At 42.3% G+C, this 24,548-nt stretch overlaps 1 protein-coding gene across 9 annotated transcripts in view; it reads left to right on the plus strand.

Annotated features, from left to right (window-relative positions):
* The window catches only part of ptprt (protein tyrosine phosphatase receptor type T), a 359,275-nt gene that overhangs the window by 191,088 nt on the left and 143,639 nt on the right, over positions 1-24,548 (plus strand). For 4 of the 9 annotated variants that reach the window (XM_078283906.1, XM_078283907.1, XM_078283908.1 and 1 more), the window contains exons 14-15: positions 1,511-1,547; positions 4,455-4,511. In XM_078283906.1, coding sequence (XP_078140032.1) covers positions 1,511-1,547; positions 4,455-4,511 — 94 coding nt within the window. Of the gene's footprint in view, positions 1-1,510; positions 1,579-4,454; positions 4,512-5,613; positions 5,634-24,548 lie in introns of all 9 variants that reach the window. The other 5 variants (XM_078283914.1, XM_078283912.1, XM_078283911.1 and 2 more) reach the window with 2 other exon arrangements.

The following is a 24,548-nucleotide window of genomic DNA, read 5'->3' on the forward strand; positions in this document are numbered from 1 at the left end:
AAGAAACTAATGGGGAACAGAAAATAACATGGTCTGCCTCATCATCTTATTGATCATCATTAAAGACTGATGTGGGCACACGGTGTGTGGGCACACGGTGTGTATGTGTACCACTAGTTAAGGTGTGTGTGTGTGTGCGTGAGTGTGTGTGTGTGTGCATGTGTGTGTATGCAGTAAGGTCTTTTGAGGGACACGAGTACACAAAGCAAAAGCACACAGCATTCATTCCCATTATGTGGGTTTAGGATTCATTTATTTGCGCATAGAAAAGATAATTGAGGAAAGGAGACAGAACTGCAAACTTTGCATGTGAGACAAAGAATTTTAAATCCCAAAAGAGAGAGAAAAAAGATTACAAACAGAAACACAGTCGAACCGTGCAACGGAACAAGAGATAACATAATTTAAACCGGACTGATGCAGCAAAAGTTGTGAGAGGGAGGCTGTGAGTGAGCATTTACTTTGCTATTTGTGTGTGTGTGTGTGTGTGTGTGTGTGTGTGTTCAGAGACAGCAGCAGAGAATATGAGTCTTGTTACTAGGTGTGAAAGGTGTTTTCTGAATGCACACACAGTTCATTTCTTCTTCTCTGTTCTCTGTCAAGGTTAGGTTGAGCTGCAGAAGGCATCCACACCACTTAGGCTCCATTAGAGACAGATAGCTGTGAAGAGCAGCGATCACACAGGCCGCAGTACACTCTCCCTCCCTCTCAACCAGCACCAGATACTATATAACATGTTGAATTTGAACACAAAGTAGAACCAATGCCAACACTTTATTTTACAATGGCCTTCTTCCAGTGTATTAAACTATGGAAAAGCATTGTAAGTACATGATGTTACTGTGTAGCTAGTTGATGAAAATAATTCATACAGCAGTGTAACCACAGAACTTGAATGGATAGAACGGTCCACTGTTTGTCATGGTAATTTGACTAGTACAGCATAAAATTATGGCAATTATGGAATTTTAAGGGTTAGTTGCTATGGTGACAACTGTACAGATTAGTCTGTTAGCAAATTGTCAAAATTCAACGCTAGCGATGAGGCTAACGTAGCTTTATCACAGACTGTGCTTCTCTCTCTAGCTCTTCTAGTCAACATTAGCATGTTAGCAGTCCATGGCAGCAAGGAGACAGAGAAGCTGCTTCGGTTCTTGCTGTAAAACCTCTCAGCTCAGTGACTTGTCGTTAAGTCGGTTTTTACAGAAGCTAGTCCAACGGATAAAAATGGCCACCCGCTCCTGGAACGTTGTTGCGTTGATCTTTGTCGTGTAGGTAGATCTCACATCCCAGAACCCGGAATATCCCAGAATATTTTCTAAACTCGCTATCGGTCTCACCCGCAGGCTAAAGGGACAGTTGACCCTTCTGGCTCAAAACAGCCGGCTCAGAAGTTCAGAAACCATTTTATCAACAAGTATAGGCTAAAGGAACGGCAACTGCATTTGAAATTCTCCTAATCAGTCTCTCTCTCTCTCTCTGTCTCTCTTTCTCCCTCTTCTCTTCACAGGAAACCAAAATCAACTGTGTCCGCCTGGCTACTAAAGGTATGAGCACCCTTCCAACGATACCCAGCATGCACCTGAAGATAACTGTGATGTTATTAGACGCCCGATTTGACTTATTTAACTGCTTAGTGGAGTCACAGTATCATTTCAAAAGTATTAACAGGTGGCTCCCTAGGATAGCGTCACAGTATTGCTTGTATGCTATTCAAATCCCCGAAATGCTGTTTGTTTGGTGGAATACCAAAAAGTCCCACGCACTTAAACAGACACACACACACACCCACACACACACTTGATTAGACGAGGTGGGATTGGAACCCACAGCCTTTAGTCAGGGTCAAGCAACCCCACATCCTTATCATGTTATCCTGCATGATTTCACTGTGTAGCATTCTCTCTCTCTATCCCTTCTCTCTCTCTCTATTTTCATTGCTCTTTCTCTCCTTCACATACCGTCTCTATTGCTCTATCCCTCTCTCTCTCTTTTCCCATCTCATACCTCGTCTGTGTTGCTCATCTGTGTATAAAGTGGAACATCAGGAACATTACCTACCGATTGGCCGCCTCCATTAAACCCAATGGATGGAGGCTGAGGCGTTAGCTCCAGAACCCATTTCATCCTATTCTGTTTTGCTTTCCCCATGTCTCCCATCTTTATTTGCTGCTCATCTCCGGCAAATACACCCATTTGTGCACCAGGCAACGCGCTTTTAAAGCTTTTCAGCTTGCTATTGATTTTCCACACCTCCTCTCTCTTTCTATTTTATTTTTTTTTCATCTGCGTCAAGCATTGATTTGATTTTTCCACCGCTCCTTTCTCTGCTCTCTCCTCTCTCTTTCACTCTCTTATTATTTTTGTCTGCGTCAAGCATTTATTCCTCATTTGTGCACATTTTCCCCTTTTTCTTGTTCTTTTTCCGCGCTCTGTCCATCTCCAAGCTGTGTTTTGAGTGGGAAGTGTGGTGGGTGGAGGTCTACAGCGTGTAGACGCTGCTATCCGTCTGTCTGTATGTGTGTCTGCTTGGGAAAAGACATGCTTTTGACTTTGTGGCTGTTCTTTATATAAAAAAAAAAACCACACTAACTTTTCTTTCAGTCAGTAGAAATATCAGTGTTCCCACACCAAACTTGAAATATACTTGAAATGTTCTTCTTAAAGGCCTTGATACGTGGGCAGTGTTTTGCGGCAATGCAGATGGCTAATTTGGCTAATAACACTTATGACTAACTGCATTTTGTTATGATACCTGTTATCTAATCACGACAGCAGCTGATTAGCACGCCTTCAACCAGAGAGGGGGAACTAATCAGTGAAATTAGCTGCTGTAGTGTTTGGTTGGAATGAAAACCTGCAGACTCTCGGGCATTGATGCACAGATTGGAGTTTCAGTTATACAAGTAATTCTCAGAGGCAGAAACAGTTTCATTGGTTGAGTTAAACCTCTGTGGGCGGAGCCAAAGAACCACAGTTTTTTCTGGCTAAGTAACGTTAGACTGAAGCCCAGGGAAACGGTAAGAGGTAAGAGAGGAGGAAGCTAATATTATGAAGCCTATACTAACTGAAAAGTCTTGCAATCTCACCATACGACGTTATCTAGGTTAGCTAGTTAGCCTAGCTGCCCTTCCAAGTTCAAACTAGCCATACTCGCCTCTATCTAGGTAAGCTTAGTAAGTTAAGTAAGTTAGCTAGCTGCTGACCTTCCAACATCATGAATGCCATGATGACATGAATTTATGAAAAAACAGTGCCAAATATGCAAAAATATGTTGACTTGAGTTCCTTGTTTGCCACTCAAGGTTGTCCGTTAGCTAACTTGCTCTCTGAAAAACTGTGGATCTTTGGCTCCGCCCACTGAGGTTTAACTCAACCAATTAGATTATTTCTGCAGCTCTGCCTCCTAGAAATTTCTGTACAACCAAAACTCCAATCTGCCCTTGATGGCACATGGTGGAGAACCACTCTAATGCCCATCACCATTGCCTCATAAAGTTGCCTAACTCTCATGGCCTTCAAGGCAGTGATACACAGGGCAACATTTTGGGAAACACTGACGGTCAACATTGCCCATGGAGTTGCCTCAGCATTGTTGCTTTAAACAAACAGAGGCGTCTTTTTCCTGGGAAACCTTTAATAGATTGTTGACCTTGTGTTTCATTCTGTTTGACAATGCTGCCTATCCACATTGCGGAAAAAAATTGCTTAGTGCCATTGCCCTTCTTTCACAATCATAGAATTATTTGTTGCTGACCCAAATGAAAAGTAAAGACTGATCTGATTTTGTCTTTGGCTTGAACAAAACCTTTGCAGCAGAACCAGAACCAGGTGGCCAGATTGTGTTTTTGCACCAGCCTGCCACGCCACAAAGTGCAAACATTTTTTTTCTTTAAATCATCACTTTCATTTCTTTTCTCTTCCATTTCCTTCCTACTTCCTTTAATTTTCTTTAACCCGTCAAGACAGGCTGACAGACTCAACACGGTAAATGTTAACGTCCAGCACCACATCCGCATTCACTGACTGTCACTCCTTGGTAATCAACATTCTCTCCCACAGACCCATATAGATCTACAAACACCACCACAGCAACACATCTGTTAGGCCATTTCCTGGTAATAGGCCAATCAAGATGCTTGTTGACACTCACTTCCTGGCGGTAGACCAGTCACGTCCCGGTTCACATCATGAGTGCTAGTTGTCTTATTGATCTCAATGTTCTAGCACTATCTCTCACCACTGCAATTTCTCTCCTCTCAGACAGAATGTGCAATTGAAACCCAGGGAGACAGAAACCTTGATGAAATGGATAAAGAAAACAAAAAAAACGTCTTTTTTTCTTAGACTTTTTTCTTCTTTCTTTTCTTTTTTTTGTTCTTTTGTTGTTTGTTTTTCTCTCTTTCCTCTCTTTCTCATGCTTTCCGGCGGGGACGTGCGGCCCTTGGCCTTAGTGGTAATAGGTAGGGGACAAATAACAACGCCGTACATTCTAGTCATCCCAAGCGAAGGTGATTATCGCTTCATAGGCAGAATCTTTTCTTTCCTATGTTATGTTTTTTTCATCACAGAGCAACCATAAACACGCCATGAACCCTGTTTCGGTTTGGTTTGTCCCCTCCCCTGACCCCCTCCCCCCCCCCCCCCCTCTCCCTCCTCCTCCCTCTGTTTCCTGCCTTTTCTCTGGTTCAGTTTTGACCCTTTGGTTTCCGTCTCTCCTTCTCATCGCCATCTTACTGCATTTGTTTGCATGTCTGCTCCGCTCCGAGTGTCGCTGGCTGTGTTTGAATCTCCTCTATCTCTCTCTCTCGCACACACACACACACACACACAGCTGTGAAACCATGCTGCTTACATGCACAGTCAATAGCCTGAGTATTGGGACAGTGAGCTCACGTTAGTCTTTTTTTTTTTACATAGTACCATGGCTTCCACATTAAAAGAAAGCAAAGAAAATGAATTAAAAGGAAAATGAGTCACGATTTCACTATGGATATTTATTGTCCTCTGTGTTTCACCATGTTAAAACAATGATTCAAACACGAAAAGGCCAACTTAGCTTTACCAACCCAATACACATGCTGTTTTCTAAAGGTATGGTTTTATTCTTCATTCATGCAGTGGGCGATTTGACAAAATTTGAACAAAAGGAATGGTGGCAATGCAAATGCTTGTCCTCCCTACTGAGATGGAAAACCCCCGAAAAAAGGATTTGTCAGGGAAGACTAATTATAAAATGTTTTCCCTATCTACTGTACATAGCGAACCCCTTTGAAGTGTATTGTTTGTAAAGGGTGTTATTTTCACAATGGTTAGTATTCCCCTCCTTAGATAGATTACCTCTCCTAAAATGCATTACAATGTATTGGAAACAAAATGTTTAAAGTTGTCAGGCTTAGGTTTTCCTCATTGATATAGCATAACCCCTTCAAATGTATTGTTTGTGAGGGGGATACATTTCAAAAAAGGGTGAGGTTCCTCTATTAAAGCTTCACTAGGCTAATTCGCACTTTGGCGGCTCCAAGTGGCAGCGAGATGTAAGAGGTGACGTTTGAGGACTTCATTACCCAAAAATAACATCATGTGACATCAGAAAAACTGCACATTTTTCAGACCTAAATGTCTTCTCCTTAGTGGCTGGTGGTGAAGAGATTCGTCACTTTGTGTGCATCAAAAAAGATTTCCCGCCAGTGACAATACCCAGAATACACCAGAATTTTAATTTGCGCAAAATAGGACAAATCTACGGCATTTCAGTCAGGGGGGAGTGGGACTCTCTTCTCTGCTGCAGCTCCAATTTGTAATTTAAACTAATAAGACTGGTGTATTTTTACATAAAAAATCTTGCCTAGTGCAGCTTTAAGGTGAAATACTTCTCCAAAATGTACAGTTTATAGGAGGAGAGTAATTTGAAAAGAGTTATAATTAGTGTTTCCCTCATGTAAGTGGTGTTAAGTTGAAAAAATTAAGAAAACCTAAGGATACGATTCTCTAATTTGATTGAGCGCACATTCAGAATCTATTGTTTATGAGGGGGATTCATTTCAGAGGGGTTGGGGTTAGGTTGGGGTGAGTCCTGAACCTAACTCCTCCGCTCCACCTGACACCATCCCATAATGATCCCACTTCCTTCAAATCGCTCCCTCGCCACACACACCCCACTCCGTACTCATCGCTTACCATCACACTTTCATGTATTAACAGTCTCTGGCGTTTGCTGCGATTCCCTCGGATCCACAGCAGATTGTGTGTCAAGCTCACAGACTTAAAGTGTTTGAACTCTAGTGAATGAGAGGCCAATCCAATCACTCGGTTTGTAAGAGGTCGCTGAACCCAGACTGATCAGTTTGTTATCCTTATTAAGGTGGCAGATGTGTGTTTGAAGGACTGGCCTCGCACTTGAAAGAAAATATGTTTCAAAATTTAATTTGTTTTCATGATGAGCGAAATGCTTTCAGCCGACCTTCATCAGCACTGTTATAATAAACTAAGTATTGATATATATATGAATGAGTCACATTCCCAAATGAGATATCCAGCCTTTGAAAAATGTGACACTTACCCTTTCACTATTATGTGGCAAAATACTTGCTTTGATACAAAGTAAGACCCATTATTGAATATTATTGAAATTAGCTATCTCGAGCCCTTTATTTACAAATTGAAAAACATTTTTGAGAAAGAAACTTTCAGATTTTTTTAAACACTGAGGAAAAATAACCAAAAAAGATGATACGATGTTTTTGAATAAACCCCTTCAAATGTTCTGTCGAGTGCGACCCCCGTTCCTTTAAATCCAATCATACATGTGCAATGAAGAAAAACACAGGACTTAAACATTTAGTACATTGTGTATCGAAGCGACATCTATGCTAATCCATTTAGCATTGACTTAGCGATGCAGCGACATGGGAGGAGAATGTGACGGTCGATCAGCAACACACCAGTAAAAATGTTGACATGAACATTCGCTTCATCGCCTCGCAGGGAGGAATCGGTCAGCAGCAAACTTAATAGTAAACTGCTGTCACAGTTCTTTGTCAACAATATGAGATGACTGCATATGAATACAATACCAGTTATTGTCCCGAGGGAAATTGAGGTTGCAAGGCCAGCACAGAAAATAATGCATATCATCTACAACAGTGGACAACAATGAAACTCCAAGAATGGATAAATATAGATTGGATTAGCATGCAGCAGCGCTACATTTCTCAATGTCAGTAAAAGCTTTGAGAAAACATTCAGGTGCATTCACACTTTTCACAAAAAAAGTTATACATTTTACGACTACTTTTTAGCGCTACTTACTACTTTTATGAATTAACGTTTAATAAATTCAAGAGCCAAGCATCCTTGCAGTAAAGTATTTGTCTAAGTTATTATAGTACTCTGTTTATTTTATTATGTAAAGTCTATATTTATTTTATGTATTTTAGGTTGAGGTTTAGTTCATTTGCACATACAAAGAATGACAAAATAGAGAAGGAGAATGGGGCAAAAACAACAAAATACATAATCAATGCATAAGGGAAATGTAAGTGCAATTAAGCTGTAATAAGTCTGTGAGCAACATACAACACTGTGATGCATCCTGTCACCCCTCCACTGTGTCCCACCTGACTTCAGTACTTCTCATACACTGTATTAATATATTACACCTTAGCAAGCGACAGCAGCAAGCTAACTCACCGTTTATCCCACTTCATACTGTCTGAATCCAGGCGGACTCTAACATAATGTCGACGGTGTTATTTTGACGCTGTGTGGCCCGGGGCTGGGATCAACTCGCTTTCACTTCAGTCCATTTAAAAAAAACAAAAACGTAGAATCAGAAAGTGAAATTTGAATTTGTTTCTTACTCACCACCCTGCCGCCCCTCGTTCCTCTAACATCCAAGAGAGTTACGTGGGCGATCACCTTAGTTTACTAGAACAAACGATAGTTGCCGTGCTTCAGACTATCTGACTGTGTGTGTTGGTAAATTCTGGATATGTCCTCCTTTCAATTTTGAAGACTTCTTGAACGGATTAATTTGAAAGCGAAATGAACGCAGCCCTGGGTTTGTATGACAGCTCCTCTGTACAGTAGAGACCAGATGGCAGAAGTCCCCCTTCATGCATTTATCCTGCATCTTCTCTGTTTTAGTCCTGCAGAAAACTCTCTCTTGAGCGTTATACAGTAGAACCAAATGAGTCTATTGTAACACAAATCTACGATCACACTGCAGCCGAAAGTTTTCCTTTACATTTGACTCAGATCTGATGTTTTCTCATCAGTGCGAACAGCAAAAAGCAGCATGAAGTCGCATTTTTTTCCCAATTCTGATCTGAACCACATGGACGTGTGCTACTAAATCTGATCCCGAGGCATGCGACCTACATGCGACTCGTATTTGAAAGCTCAAATCAGAATTTGCCAGCGCTGCCGTGACAGTAAGCGAATCTCGAGTCGTTCACCTGAGACAGTTGTCAGAACTTTTGGCAGCTTTGCTGAGCCGGCGTTCGCACGGAGGACGACGAGACGCAGCGGCGGAGAGAGAGAGAGAGAGAGCGACACAGCCGACATGACGGGCAAGTGGGCAGACGGCTGGATTCAGTCAAAACTCGACGGCACAAACCGCAACCGGAATGTGTTGAATAGATATACGTAGATACAAAAACGGATGCAAAATCTTTTGTTGTTGTTACTTTTTTTTGACATCGCTGTCATATCGGTATGAGATATGGGTTAAATCCTAGAATAGATGTGAACAGTCATCCGCAAAAGTCAGATATGAGCAATAATTCGGAATTGAGCATGCAGTCCTGCAGTGTGAACGTAGAATATCTCCCAGCCAACTAGTTACCAGACCTTTTCCTTTACCTTTCAATGGCTGAAAAGAAAACAAAACTACAAATTTCCCAAACAATGCCATTTTTGCCTTTTGCACAAAAGTGCAGCAGTATTTCAGCAGCAGTAAGTGGGACTTCTCCATCGGTTAAGCCTGTATGTCTCGCACGTATCCAGGAGCCGTAACTCAGGGGGGGGGGGGGGGGCGTGAGCTCAGCCCTTGTCATCCATACGCTGGTATTATACGTCAACTTCAATTCCCATTACCATTAGTCCTGAGGTCGATTATAATTGGTTCGCGGAGTTGTGTTGTAACTGACTCTCGCGCCGTGCAATAGTGATGCAACGTGTTTCTTGCTATCTGTGTGTGTGTGTGTGTGTGTGAGAGCTGCGTGCCTGTGTGATTGAACTGCAAAAGTGAAAGGTTGAAGGAATCATGTCTGAATTATCTTCATCATCGACCTACCTCACACACACACACACACTCACACCGTTCCGCACGACCTATCCTCCCCCATTTTCATAAAACCTGTCATCGCCAAGTGCTGCCTGCTTGCTGGTTAGTGAGTCAGTTTGCTCTCTGTATTTGCAGTGGATTGAGTCAGACTGTTAAAAGGAGGAAAAAAAGCTCTTCAGGGGTATTTGTAGGTGAATATGCGGCGATGATGTGACATTTTAAGGGCACGATACCAGCCGGCGACGGATGAAACGCTGTTGGAGCTGCGCAAGGGGAGCGCGAGGGGCTCGACTGTGACTGCAGCTGACAGAGAGGAAGAGGAGGAGAGAGAGAGAAACTGGAAGACAGAGAGAAAGAGGGAGAGAATGAGAAAGACGCCGGATTCCAGCGAGAAAAAGGGGATAAAACCCAGGAGAGAAGAAAGAGAGAATCAAAAACCAAAGAGAGGCAGAGAGTGACAGAAACAGAGATTTAAAGACAGCCGGAGGAAAGAAAAAAACACAAATCCAGAGACAGAGAGATATATTTTCTTGTTGTTTTTTTTATTTTTTTCTGCTACTGTAGCATTGTGTATGCAGACAGGTGTACCTGCCTCGCTCTCCACCAGACAGACATTGCGGCGAATTGTTGTCTTATGCTAAGTTCGCCCTTCCAGCTCCGCCGTGAATTTTCCATCTGCTCCAGCGCGCCGCGACAAAATGTTCAATTGTCCCCACGTAAATCTGAGCGGCCGGGTCGTAAAGCACTCAGCGGCGTCTGGGGATGGAGAGCGAGAGCGAGGGATCGGAGGGAAGGAGGGAAAGATAAAGAGAGAGAGAGAGATAAGGAGGTAGAGAGAAAGATACCAAAGTGGAAGAGAGAGAGAGAGAGAGGGAAAAGGAGAAAGAAATGAGACAATAAAGGAGCAAGAAAGACGGGGAGAGCAAAAGAAAAAAGAGACAAAGAGAAAGATAGAAAAAAAGAAAAGAGCGAGGAGAGAGGTGTAGAGTAAAGAGGGAGGAGAGCAAATGACAGACAGACAGATAGATAGAAAGATAGATAGATAGACAGACAGAGACAGACAGACACAAAAAAGAGAGGAAAGATAAATAAATCAGACAATAAGAGCAAGAAAGAATGGGAGAGCAAAGGAAAAAGAGACAGAGAAAGATAGATAGATAGATAGATAGATAGATAGATAGATAGATAGATAGATAGATAGACAGACACAAAAAGAGAGGAAAGATAAATAAATCAGACAATAAGAGAGCAAGAAAGGGTGGGAGAGCAAAGGAAAAAGAGACAGAGAAAGATAGATAGATAGATAGATAGAATAGATAGATAGATAGATAGATAGATAGATAGAAGGACCCACAGCAATCATCTCTGTTTTCCCCTGCAGACTCTGAGCGAACGGTGAATTTATGAAGTCTGGAATTCACTTCTTCTGAATTAACTGCCGTGTTTTAATTTTCTGCACCGTCACAAATCAACTCGCTCGCTCGCTCGCTCGCCTACATCTACTCAGAGCGCTTCACGGACGAGTCTGCGAGGAATCAAAGGCCGCTGTCGTCCGGAGGCCACGAGGCCGGCCTCCGGGTCGGAGAGGCCCGTTCCGTATTTGAAAGGCCACAGGTCTGATCCCTGCTCGGCCCGTCCTGCGAGAGCGTCCTTCAGCGAGGCAGCGGGTACGGAGCTAATTTAACGTGGCAATAAGTGGCTTTTTACTGCCCCGTCGCACAGAATGACCGTGATATATCTCTATAGCAATGACTCGACCATTACTCCTCCAGCTGCTGGGATTTCTGGCTTTCAAAACTCACTTTCCGGCCCAAACTCTGTTCTGGGACTAAAACTCCCCCCCCAAATGGCCAAACCCCCCCACTCCACCTCAGATATTCATTTCCAGGACGGTGCTATAAGCGAGCCACATTTCGTTCTCAAGCCAAATAAAATTGAATGACAAAGCATTATTATTATTACAGTACTTAACCCCCAGTAGACGTTTCTGTCGGATCTCTGCTTTAATTAGCTCGCTTACTAAATGTGACTTTATTACAGGTCGCTCTGATTCAAGGTGAATCACAGCCCTGAGACCCTGCTGATGTTGCAGTTCCTAACTGGTTGCGGATACAAGTGATCGATTAGATCAGTGGTTCTCAACGTGGGGTCCGGGGACCACCAGGGGTCCTTGAGGGGGTGCCAGGGGGCCTCCAGCAAATTGATGTATTGTTAAACCTCACTGTTATTTCATTTAAAAAAAGTTAACACCATTAGAGAATGTAGAAGAAAGACTGTTTTGATCATAGTTTCTCTGTTATCGCTCTACCTACAATACAGACAGTCATGGGATTCTGGACAAAATCAAATCTAACAATACAAAATTTCAGGTTGCGGAGTTGTGTGCAACTTTGGATCGATCTGTAGCTTTAATTCCACTTTTTACATTCGAGACACACGTCTTGCACTACTAGCTCTGTCATGTAAACTTGCAGCAGCTGTTTTGTGCTCTCATTTAAAGTGATGCTGAACTTCAGTAGTACCTTGGGTTGTGTATCTGTTGCTCCGGTAGAGGAGACTGGAGAATTGCGTTTTTTTTTTTCTCTCTCCATTCACTGCCATTGTATGGAGGAACAGTCTGAAAATCACACTTCTAGCACATAAATGAATGCAAACAAAGCAGATTCTGACATGTTTTTAAGTGAATCGCTTTCTTTATGTTTATTAAAGTGTAACACCAAAATTATTCTGACCAAATTTCAGCAGAATGACTAGTTTCTTTTATAAATTGTCAGAGTCTGCTTTTTTGGTGTTCCTTTATGTGCTAGAAGTGATTTTCAGACTGTTCCTCCATACAATGGCAGTGAATGGAGAGAGAGAAAAAACACAATTCTCCAGTCTCCTCTACCGGAGCAACAGATCACAGAATCACTGATTTTGGGTTCATATGATGTCCAGGAAGCTACACAACCCAAGGCACTACCAAAGTTCATCATCACTTTAAGCTCACATATGGCTGTGCATCAGTTCCACACAGCCTTCTGTATCTGTGATTCCAGTTCACAGACTCATGAGTGTATTTTGCATGCTTGGAAATGGATTTAAGGAAATGAAATGAAATTTTTAAGGAAATGAAACGAAGCTGTTAGTGCAAGTCTCCTTAAATCAGCTCCATAATGAATCTCCTCCCGCTCGCTCATCACAAGTCGCTCTGCATTAGTCAGAGTGTCAGTACTGCGGGGGTTTGAACCTGTGACCTTTTGGCTCCAGGCTGGTTTTTATAATCACCAGGCCTCACTACCCAGAATCCCTAGCTGTCAGGTTGAAGCAGCTGTATCTTAACATGCAGTTCACTCCGGCCTTTGGCTGTGTTACCTTGTCAGAAACAAATTCCCTTGGAGGGGAGATCAAAGTTCTTTTCTAACACAATGTGTTTGTGTTTCCTGGTAATTGATTTGGTCATCATATGACACGTTGCATTGCATTCTGGGATTGTTTTCAGAAAATGGATACAGCAGGGATATAGAAGCTGTCATGTAGCTGTCAACAGATCTGGCTTGGAGAGAGGATACATAATACATATAGACTACACACACACACACACACACACACACACACTCATACAGACACACATGGACACACACTCATACAGACACACACTGAATGCTCTGGATTAATTAACTTTTGTTACTATTGACACTCTACTGTCACTGTTAGTTTCATTCCAAAAATACTATATATCCATTTAGGGAAAAAAATATGTATATATATCTGAAGTTCACCATTAAATAAAACCTAAAATCTCTAAAATATAAGTTAGTGTCATCAAGTGTCAAAATAAGACTTTATTTACCTGCTATTCTTTAAAAAGGACCTTTAAATTTGTGCTATCCAATACTTTGCAAGAGTAGGTGTCACATTCTTCAAATGGTGGATGTCTCACTTTGGAGCATATTTCATCATATGCCCTTGCAAGTACACACACACACACACACACACACACACACACACACACACACACACGCACTCCCAGTGCCCCCCTCAAAGCACCAGAGAGACCAGATGATGTAGCATTAAATTCGTTTTAGTTCTTAAAAGCTCTTAAGTACTTTACAAACCATGTCCTGCTGACCTTAACATTAGAGTCAACATTAATGGGAGCCTGTGTGTGTGTGTGTGTGTGTGTGTGTGTGTTTGTGTGTAAGTGTGTGTATGTGTGAGTGACACAGATGCATCCATTAGCATTGTCTCTATTGTTTAGCGAGTTATGGAGACTAAAGATATGTTAATCTTGGGGCCATCTGACCACACAGACTCACACACACACACACACACACACACACACACACACACAAAGAAATCCTCACAAAACCAGGCTGAGGAACATTTACAAAGGGGCTCAGGTAAACACACATACACAAACACACAAATTGGCACACAATTATACACACATGCATGTACGTGTACAAATGCACACAAGCATTGGCACAGGCACAATCATGAATGGATGCGCACACACACACACACACACACACACACACGCACACACACACACACACTCAGAAGCGGAGCGCTGCGGCAGCATAGCTCAGATTAGTAATCCTGTTAAACACACTCAGCCATGCTAACGCTAATCCACAGAGGATGGAGCCTGCAGCTGCTGACAAACAATACTTAAAAACTAAACCTCACCATCACCCCTGATCTGAGGCACGCACACACACACACACACACACACACACACACACACACACACACACACACACACACACAACCATTGTCACTTACCTCTGAATGCAACCCTTACATAATGTGTCCCATTTAGTTGTTAATAGAGGTTCATGTATGTTGACCTTCCATTTAGATGCATTAGACACATCCGCAGACACACACACACACACATACACACACACACACACACACACACACACACGCACCGGGTAATGACAAGCAAAGTCACAGAAACTTACTAAAGTGCGTTCACACACACATACACACACTCATGCACAATAACATCACAAACACACATAAGCTTGGCACTCTGCGCGTACACACACACACACAGACAAACAAAAGCAGCACCCACGCTCACACAGTGATCTGTACCTGTGAGACGCACACACACACACACACACACACACACACACACACACACACAGAACAGCAGCATTTAATATGGCGTTCAGGGTTGCTGCGGTGCGTTGGTAGCTAGGAGAATCAATCTTCTCTGTATTTGGATGAGATTATGTTTTTAATATCTCTGGTTTTACCCATAATTCCTTCTTGATACTTAATTTTACCATGCTCTCCAAGTAGGAGAAAGAAAAAAAAATGCAGAGAAATGCATAAATGAAAAGGATATTAAACAAGCGAGTGCGCGCGCACACACACACACACACACACACACACACACACACACAGCCTGTGGGCGTGCAGGAACACGAGGAATTCTTGGGATTACTGCTTGTTGGAAGCAAACAACTCCATCAGCGGCCCACTATTGTCACAGAATGGCAAACATTACAGGAGTTTCTTTCCTTTATCCTTCATCTATCAGCTTTAACACTGCAGACGAGCCTCCCTGCACGCCGTACAGTAGAGACAAATTAGTGTATTCTATCACAAAACTCTAGTGTCTCTCAGTAGAATAGAAGTCATTTCCCTGTGATTTGTAATGATTTGTAGCGGTGGAAATTCACAACTTCTGTTTTAATGTGGCGTTTACCTTTAAGGAAATATGTATTTCAGTGTTTTCCCTACCTTTGAATAGACAGGTGTGGTCAGGGGTATTCAGAGGAACCTACCAAAAAATAGTTCTTAAAAGTAATAATCTGTGACATTTTCATATAAATATGTTTTGCCACTCTATCACCAATTGATGTAATACAATATTGATCCAACCTATATCCAGTTCATAAAGCTTTTCCACTGTCTGTTCTAAACAGCCGGTGTCTGGTAAAATGTTTGTAATAAACAGAAGAAGAAGAACTGTTAGCATGAGCAGTGATATCCAACAGACAAAGAAAAGAGAAACTCAAACTGCAGCAACAAGAAAATCCAACTTTTCCCCACGCTCTGATGATGCGGTGAAGCGTGAACCAATCAGAGTAGAGGAAAGGTAGTTACATTTAAGTTAATTTAAGTTCCATCACTGCTAATTATGTCATACCTGCTTTCTCTCGATAATTCTCTTCTTTCCGTTTAACTTGATCTCTGTGTTTTTATTGCTTCGCTTCTATGTTATCCCTCTGTGCAAAAAATAAAAAAAAATCTAGAATCTAAATTAAACTTTCCACCCCACCGAGGTATTTACCAGGGGAAGACACTGTCCCAAAAAGGCACAGTGTCCCAAAACACTCCTGAATAAAGAAATGAAGCGTTCAAACACAGCGTACTACCTCTACCATGCTATATCAGAAGGGTGCTATTATTTTGATTAAAAAAAAAAAAAAATTCCCTTTTATGTTCATTATTAAACATTTCTAAAGTCAAGTCAAGTTTATTGGTATAGCCCTTGATCACTGTTACCGTCTCAAAGGGCTTCACATCGCCCACGTAACGAAAACAATAAATGAAAACGATAAGTGGAAACGACACTCTCAACCTTCGACCCGCAACTGAGGGCAAGAAGAGAAAAAAAACTCCCACGGAAATCTCATTAGCTGAAAAAATAAAAATAAAAAAACTGGAAGAAAGCTCGCCTGCGGCTGTTCAGAGCGGGTCAGGCGAGTGATGGGTGCTGAGAGTGGGCAGACAAAGTCAACCAAGGGTTTTCAGTTACCTATTATTCTTATAAAAAACACATTAATTTGTTTTAATTATGTGCTGTTTCTTTTCACATGGTGGATATGTCATTTTGGAATGAAACTCGTGATCTTAATAAGTGGTTTTTGAGTTCATATATTGATATTTTCATGCATAGATAATGTTTTGAATTCTCCTTTATCAGTTGGATTCTGCCAAAGCATTTTGTTGTATATTGTAAGAGTCTTTCCTAGTAATTTCTACAGATTTTTGAGGATGGAACCATCTACAAATGACGGCTGAATTTAATTTCCTGAAGGACGTAGAGCATTTTTGGTATCAGTGACCACATGTCGGGCCTAAGTGGAGGAGTGTGGTAAAAGAGCAGTGGAGCGGCAGTACACTGCTACACATCTGCGTGTTTATATTCCCTGTAACCAGCAGTAACTGTGCTATCGACCACAGCTATTCCCCTGATAGGAGGGCCTATCATTGTGAAGGCCAAGTTGTTGTGAAGTGCGGGCGCCTACAGAGAGAAGCCGCAGCAGTTATACCTCTCGGATCGATATTTCATGTCCTTCTCCTGGGAGACTTTTACAGGAAAAATAAAGGATTTAAGAGGGTGTTTTGGCCATTACCAGGCCTGCTCCACTCCTGTCTTAAGGGCCACGCTACGCAGGCCTCGGACATCGTACCGACACTGTGAGGCCGTGGACATGTTCGATGTCTTCAGCGAGGAGGGAGACTGACAAGCAGAAACAAGAACAATGTGGATGGTCAGTGGACGGAGCTGGTCAGACACAACGCTTAGGTACGCTGCGGAGTTCAAACGATGCTTTATAAGGGATCTAGCGTGTGCCGAGAAAACCTTCCCCCACACCGTCACGCCACACCGCCGCCTGCCTGCCTGCACCGCTGACAACACACAGGACGGATCCATGAATTTTTACATACACTACCAGTCAAAAGTCTGGACACACCTGACTGAATGTTCTATGTTTCTCATTCTCTTAAAGCCATTTTGATCTAAAGGCTTCTGCTTCAATGCTTGAAATGTGTTTCTTAGACAAATATAAATAGTGAAGTTGATCCTATGTATGAATTTCTTTCCAAAGCCTTTTTGCCTTTCCATCAAGGCAAAGCGCGGCTACTTTAAAGAATCTGAAATATAAGATAGTTTTGATTTGATTCGGTCACTGCAAAATTCCATTTGTTTTATTTCATAGTTTTGATGGCATTTACTATTATTCTAAAATATGGAAAATAGTAAAAATAAATAAAATAGGGTCCAAACTTTTGACTGGTAGTGTACTAATGGCCACCTGTTAGCTGACAATGACAACATCATAATAAGCACTTGCATGTATTTTCTCCAGTTGTCAATCAGTCCTCTTCTGTTCTGCAGATCCGCCTCATCTCAACTTGTACCTCCATGCATCACGGTCCTAACAGCCTCTGGTTGCCCACGGCAACCACGTCCGTTAGCCCACTTCAACTCTGCCCCGGTCAGAACCCTGTTAGAGCTCGCCTGATTGGCTGAGCAGCTGCCAAGCTGGCCAATCACAATGTTAAATGGAGCTGAACCAGTTGCCAGATGGGGCCCTCTATTGTTACATCATGAACTGTTGAACCCAATCAGCGCGCGGGCCGGTGAAGTGCGAACAAATGGGGTCACGGTGTAATATGTCAGGTGATAGATATTGTGGATCACTGAGGGGGAAAATGGAGGTTTAATACACCAGTGGGGTGATTACCAGGCCGCGGACTACAGGTAAATGTGTGAACTAGTCTCCTCTGTGATTGCTGTTGGCTCTAATGCGACTACACAACGTGCTCGACAGACTCAGGTCATGGCTAGCTGAGATTCACACTTCCATTCACCTCTGGGTTGATTAGCTCCACTCGGCTGCAGGAGAGCGGAGCTGCTTTATCCTGTGATAGTATTAATGTGATAAAAACCCTAGACAGTCATAACATGTTTCTATTATCTGTTCACTTGCACCAGTGGTCCCCAAACCCCCTGGTCCCCCCAAACTGATGAATTGTTAAACTTCAGCATTATTTCATTTAAGTTAACACAATTAGAGAATGTAGAAGAATTACTATTTTGATCATAGTTTCACTGTTATCTCTCTGCCTACAACAGATAGTCATGGAATTCAGAATAAAATCGTATCTAACATTGAACATATTCTCAGATTTGCGTCCGAGAGACGAAATCTCATCAAATAGGGGTCCGTGGCCCTAATGTGGACTAAATTAGGGGTCCTTGATATGAAAAAGGTTGAGAATCACTGACTTACACAATGAAAACAAAGAGAAATAGTCAAAATAAGTCGTGTATGAGTACATAAGTGTGCGGCAGACCAACAGTGTTTTTATGGAAGCTGTTTTCCTACACTTTGCCACATTTCACTGCATGATTGCCGCACTGCTGCTGTGCTATTGGTCTGCCTCTGATGGGAAGTGTGCGGGGAATTTTCAGCCATCAGCGGGTGCAAACAAAGGCCTGGTAAGTAGTAGTTTCAAAAAGAAGAGTTTTGTGTTAGAACATGCCAATTCTATTCTATCTCCAACGTTTGAGAAAGAATGGGCTGCAGTGGCTGTTTCAGTATTTCTGGAGCATAGTTGCAGGACAGATGCACGATGGGGAATGTTTATTTTTAACGGCCCACCACTCTGATAAAGAGATAACATTAACATAAACTGATGGCCTGTTGATTTTCTTTACCAGTCACATTTTGAGAAATACATTAAAGTTTCGATGCTACACACGTCGTTTCTAGGCATCTGTGTGTCTTCCCCACATGTGTATTGATAGCACGTGCAGAATGTGTGGTGTCAGCATGTGTTAGAAAGTAACACAAGATATGAGCAATTTCATTCCAAAATGAGATATCCATCATTTAATGTTATGTGTCCATGTGTGTAGCGGAGCTATTCCATGCCATCAAGCTGTACCGAAAGCAATTTCCACCGGCCCAGGTCATGTGGCACTAAAGACTCTGGTTACACCTGTCCTTTCAATGCAACCTTTATCATGTGATCGCACCGGGACGCGTTAACCGACAGGTCTAACCGCTTCCAGATTGGGTTTTGAGTCTAATGAGCCAAGCCACGTCCTAACCTGGACAAATTGGTGTTTATATCAGCAAATCCACATCCCAACCTCTCTGCCAGCAGTTCCCAGTCCTGCAGGTGACGATCGTGTAGCAGGGAACATACATGTTTAAAGGCATAATGTGTGTTTGTTTGTTTATTTTGAACATGTAACAACAAAAAAAAGGAATAAGAAACAAAACAAGAAAATCCATCAAATAGGCAAAAAAAAAAGAAACAACAAAACCGAAACACTTGACAAACAAAAAGTAGTGAATATTACATGTTTGAATTCTGAGACTCCAGTAGAGATACGTTCCCACCAGTCTGGCTTCGCTCTCGGACCCACACTCCTCTGTCCACAGGAACTGTAAGAACACCGCAGCACAAACCCGTCTGCACTGCTCTCTCCTCAGTAATACACTCCCGCTGCGGGTCGTAGCACTACAAGATGCAAAAAAATATAAAGAGAAGAAGGACTTCTGGCACACCCAGTGACCCATGCAGGATTATTTATAATATTGTGTGGGAAACGTAGCTCCGATCGCAGATCCGAACACAGAGCTCACAAAGTGTCAAGTGTGGACGTGCCGATGTGGTCGGACTTGTGTTCGGATCACAAAAGTCGCATTGAGAAGACAGGTGTAACCACGGTAACCAGTATTGAAATACTGAGGAATGAACTTCAGGTGACAATGTTTTGTTTTTCTAAAATGTAATATATAACAAGATATAAAGCGCTTCAGGTAGTCATGGTATGCTGTTCTTAACTAAAAACAACTAAAAACTTCAACACTTTTAAGATTTTTTTTTTTAGCCATTTTCACCTTTATTTGATCCAAAGTAGAGAGAGACAGGAACGATTGGGAGAGAGGGGTATGATACCAAGCGGCCAAAACCAATAAGGAAGTGGCTGAAAGCTGCAGTTCCTCTAACGTGCACTAGGGCCGGCTCCAAAAAGACTCTAAATCCCACCCAACTCCATTCATGTCTATGGGACCACAGCTCAACTTCTCACTCAAAATATAAAGTCAATACATTTTTTCAACAAGAGGTTATGGTCTCAGTAGTTAATTTCACTTCTTCTGATATGTGTCCATATGGTGATTTTCAAAATAATCGCGTCATTAACGGTTATAAAACGTGGTAGTTTTCCGAGTGATTGACAGGTCGCCTGTCCAGTGATCAACAGGTCGCCGATCACGGACCAATAGCAGGCGGCGCTGCGGCTCTGTGGGAAACCCCCGGCTTCGCTCTGGCTGCTCCGGCTCCAAAAAATGTCAACATGGCGACGCTCGTGAACCCCAACTTTTGGCTTCAAAACGGCCCTTCAGAAACCTGTGGGTGACGTCACACTCACTGCATCCATCTTTTTTTACAGTCTATGTTTGATACGCGAATAAAGGTCTTGGGCCGGATTAAAAACCAACAATGTCACATTTACATGGTATGCTCCTTAAACCACTGACCCACCTGGACCAAGTTTCACACTTTTAGAAAGCACAGCATAAATCAGTACATTTTGTCTTAGCTCCACCACTGAAACGTGTATTTGACGGCTCATTTCTAAAACATAGGCTGAGAGAAAGGTAGGATTTTATAGATAAATACACCTTCTTTTTTTTTTTATTTCATTAAAAGAGATACAGCTTCACGAAGAGAGGGCATTGTCCACGATCAGGTTACCAAAACAGGAGAATATGTTGTCATTGAAGGCATTCAGGGCTGCAGCTCGCGAGGAGAAGAGAAAGAATATCTCATCACCGCGGCGACGGAGGACTGCGGCGGCTATTGTCAGAGCGTGCCAAGGTTAGGCGCTTAAGCTGTTAGCTCAATGGATTCCACTGCCAACCGTGCCTTGTTGCCGCGGAGGGGACCGAGATGAGAGAGACGGGGGATTAAACCGCACTCCCACGCAGCAGAATTACTCTATTAATCGGTTGCCTTTGTCTATCAAGGTTATAACTTAAACTAAGAGGCTGCTTGGCGTATTGTCTGTGAGCAGGGGCGGAGCTAGACTCTCAGCACAGAGAGGGGGGCGGAGCATTCTCGAGGGGCCCTTCTGATAAAGTCATTTTAAAATTCACAACTGTAAAATAGCTGATATATCCCATCCTATCCTATCCATAAAAATCCAAATTGTCAACCCTAACCCTTTCTTACACGGGAATAACATAAACATAAAATAGACACAGCGGTCTACAACACTATACTAGGGCTGCACGATTCTGGATAAAACGACAATCTTGATTTTCTTGCTTAGAATTGAGATCACGATTGTCTCTCACGATTCTTAAGCAAAACCATTTTTATTATACATTTTTTTTGCCTGATACAGACAGAAACAACAAAAAAATATGATATTGACTGTAATGGGACTGTCACATCAACTTTGCGGGTCAAATGGGCTTCACACAGAGTACACACACAATGTACAGATTAAATTCCAATGAAATTTAAATTGAATTAACGGTATTAAACTTCTCCCAATCTCCAGCTGGTTTATCCTGCCATCCATACATTACATTCTGCGCACACTGTCTGCATAGTGCATCATTAATTATGAGTCTTTGGAAATTTACCTGGCCTCCTGAATCTTTCTTTTTTTTTCCGGGTTGCGGATCGGTTTCGGGTCGTTGTTTTATGTGTATGAAAATGGGTCGGGCGGATACATGTGTCGGATCGGGCGGTCGCGGGTTGAAAAAAACCTGACCCCCCCCCCCCCCCCCCTCCGATCACTAACAGTAGATAACTTGTAATCTGCTGCCCTACAAACGTTAACAGTAGGTAGCATCATTACCTTGTGGTATTTAAGTAACATTAGTGGATTTAGGTCGTTTAATTGATAACCGTATGACAATGCATTGAATTGAGTTCAAAACAGGCGCTGTCGGCCTGTCAAAGATAGATACGCTTGTTTTTTAACAGACAAAATAGCTTAAATCAAATGCTTGATGAATCCAACACTTATCATAAAAACAATCAACTTCTCTTATTTAGAACACAAGCTTTGAACAAGTGTTGTGTGTCTTCTCTGTCACGTCTCTCTCTCTCTGGAGTTGTTTTCCTTCCTGCCGGTTTCTTCCCGCTCTGCATGTGCACATTTCGTCACGTGGTGAGACGCAGCGTCGCCACTTGTTAGGAGCGCTTGATTTTATGCAACGGGTGTCCCTAATGAACATGGCAGAGTCGTTGCCATTTAGGAATGAGGTCGAATAGAGGTATGAATCGAGAGTATAAAAAGATATATTGATGTGCAAGATCTCAGGGTCTTCCACCTGAGGGTTTCTCATCTCTCCCTTCCTTTTCTTTTCTTCTCTTTCTTTTATATTATTATCTCACATTTTTGTATCCAAATTCTTTCGCTTTTTCCATTTATTTCGCTTTACACCGACTTCCTCCCTTTCCCCCGTTTCACCTTCTGCACCGCTCTCTTGCCCTTTTCTCTTTCTTTCTCATCCTCCCTTCGATCATCATCTCAGTCTCTTTCTCTCTCCTTGCACACATAATCTCACATTCTTCATTTCTCTCAAATTCCTTCTTTTTCTCGCAATTTCGATCTCTCCTTCTCCTTTTGGTCTCTCTTTCTCGTCCTCTCTCTCTTCCGCAATCTCTTTCCCTCCCTTTCTTTCAGTCCCCCCCCCCCCCCACACACACACACACATCTGTTCCTCTGTCTTTCTCCAAAACCCCACATCTCACACTCTTTCGTTCACTTTATAACCTCCTTCGCTCTTACAATACAGTATGGAGTGTGGATCGGCATGTGTTGTTTCTGAAGAGGAGGTGAAGAAGAGCGAGGCATAGCGTCAAACTGCAGAATCGGAGTATTATTCGTTACCACTCATCAAGGTTTTATAACGAGAGTCGGGTCGGTGTTTGTTGATGAGAGAATATGAAAAGATGGTTTGCCGCTCCACTCGAGGCTTCATCAGCTGAACAGAATGGAATAGCACACGCTCGTCTTATCTCTTTGTTTCTATCCGTGACTTGAAGCGACTTCAGCGTTTTGTTGACGCCGCCTCGTTCCGCTCCATTATAACCGCGGACTAGTCAACAAGCGGCCGTGAACAAGCAAAACACCTGGCTTTGGAAGAAAAGCAGAGATGTTTAAAACAAAGTGAAGTCCTCAAAGTGAAGACGTGACCTTTCCTCTCCGCCTCCAGTACTGCTGACACCTGACGCTAAAGTCTGCAGATAAACTCCTTGATCTGTCGCTTCATAATAAAACGTCTCGCATAACTTGATCCGTCTTATTCACAACTCGTCTCCGTATTCCAATGAAACCCTTAAGACTACAAAGGTACATACGCCTTTCGGTATTTCACTTCAGGGTCGGTAAATTTTGACAAATCCTTCTGTAAATTATCAACTATTTATTCATTTATCAGTTTGAAACAGGAGTCTGCACTCAGATTTAATCCACTGACCAAAAAAAAAAAAAAAAAAAAAATGTGCGTATTTTTAAGGAAATGTTGTCCAATTTCCATATGGTATTAGCAAAATATATAAAAGTAATAATACAAAATGTGTTTGTATTTGTGTCCTCATTCATCGTATCAAGTTTCATTGTGATACGATGAAAGGATTTTTTTTGTCCCATTCACCTGATTCCCACAACAGCCAATGTGTCCATTAGCTGCTCACTCATTGTAACTCACTCGGGACAAGACTAAATCATGAAGCATAAATTGTTAATATAGAAAACGTAGAATGTATTGAGGAAATGAAGTTCACTAAATGCCTGCAATGTAAATGTAAGTCCACCATTTTTAAATATTAGGGAAAAGCAGCCTGTTTTTAGGTTGAATTCAGCTTCTGCCTGATCAGACCCCAACGTCTTGTTGAAGTGCGGACAGTAGTTTAGTTTAGTTGAGTTTATTCCACATATTAAGAAGAAAAACAGTGAAGGGAGGCCGTCCTATTGTGAAGCAACCAAAATAAAGTCAATCAAAACCAATAATATAGTGCAGACCAATACATGAAGGAACAAAAGCAAAAGGTTACTGGAAAAACCACATACAAAACAAAAAGCATAGGTGCTAAAGTGGGGAATGCTTAAAGAAAGGTGAGTATTTACATAAAAGAAAAGAGAGGGGAAAAGAAACAGCAAGCAGGTCGTATATCCCATCATCCTCCACATCTTCCTCCTCCTCCTCCTCCTCCTCCTCCTCCTTCTACTCAGAGTAAGAGGAAGCTCTGTCTTTCCCTCCTGCATTTTCTATGCATTCCCTCATTAAAGCTTTGGAGAATCACTGCCTTGATTGATCGCTGCCACCAACCTTCCACTGGTGTTGGTGCACTCGTGTGTGTGTGTGTGTGTGTGTGCGGCATCTCCTCCTGTAACACGCACGCTGCACCTCCACCCAGTCTGCTTTACTCTCCACTCCGGATGTTCATTTTGTTCATTTACGAGAGCGCGGCCGCTACCTCGATG

Source organism: Centroberyx gerrardi, chromosome 5 (assembly GCF_048128805.1).
Source record: "Centroberyx gerrardi isolate f3 chromosome 5, fCenGer3.hap1.cur.20231027, whole genome shotgun sequence".
Lineage (NCBI taxonomy): Eukaryota > Metazoa > Chordata > Actinopteri > Beryciformes > Berycidae > Centroberyx > Centroberyx gerrardi.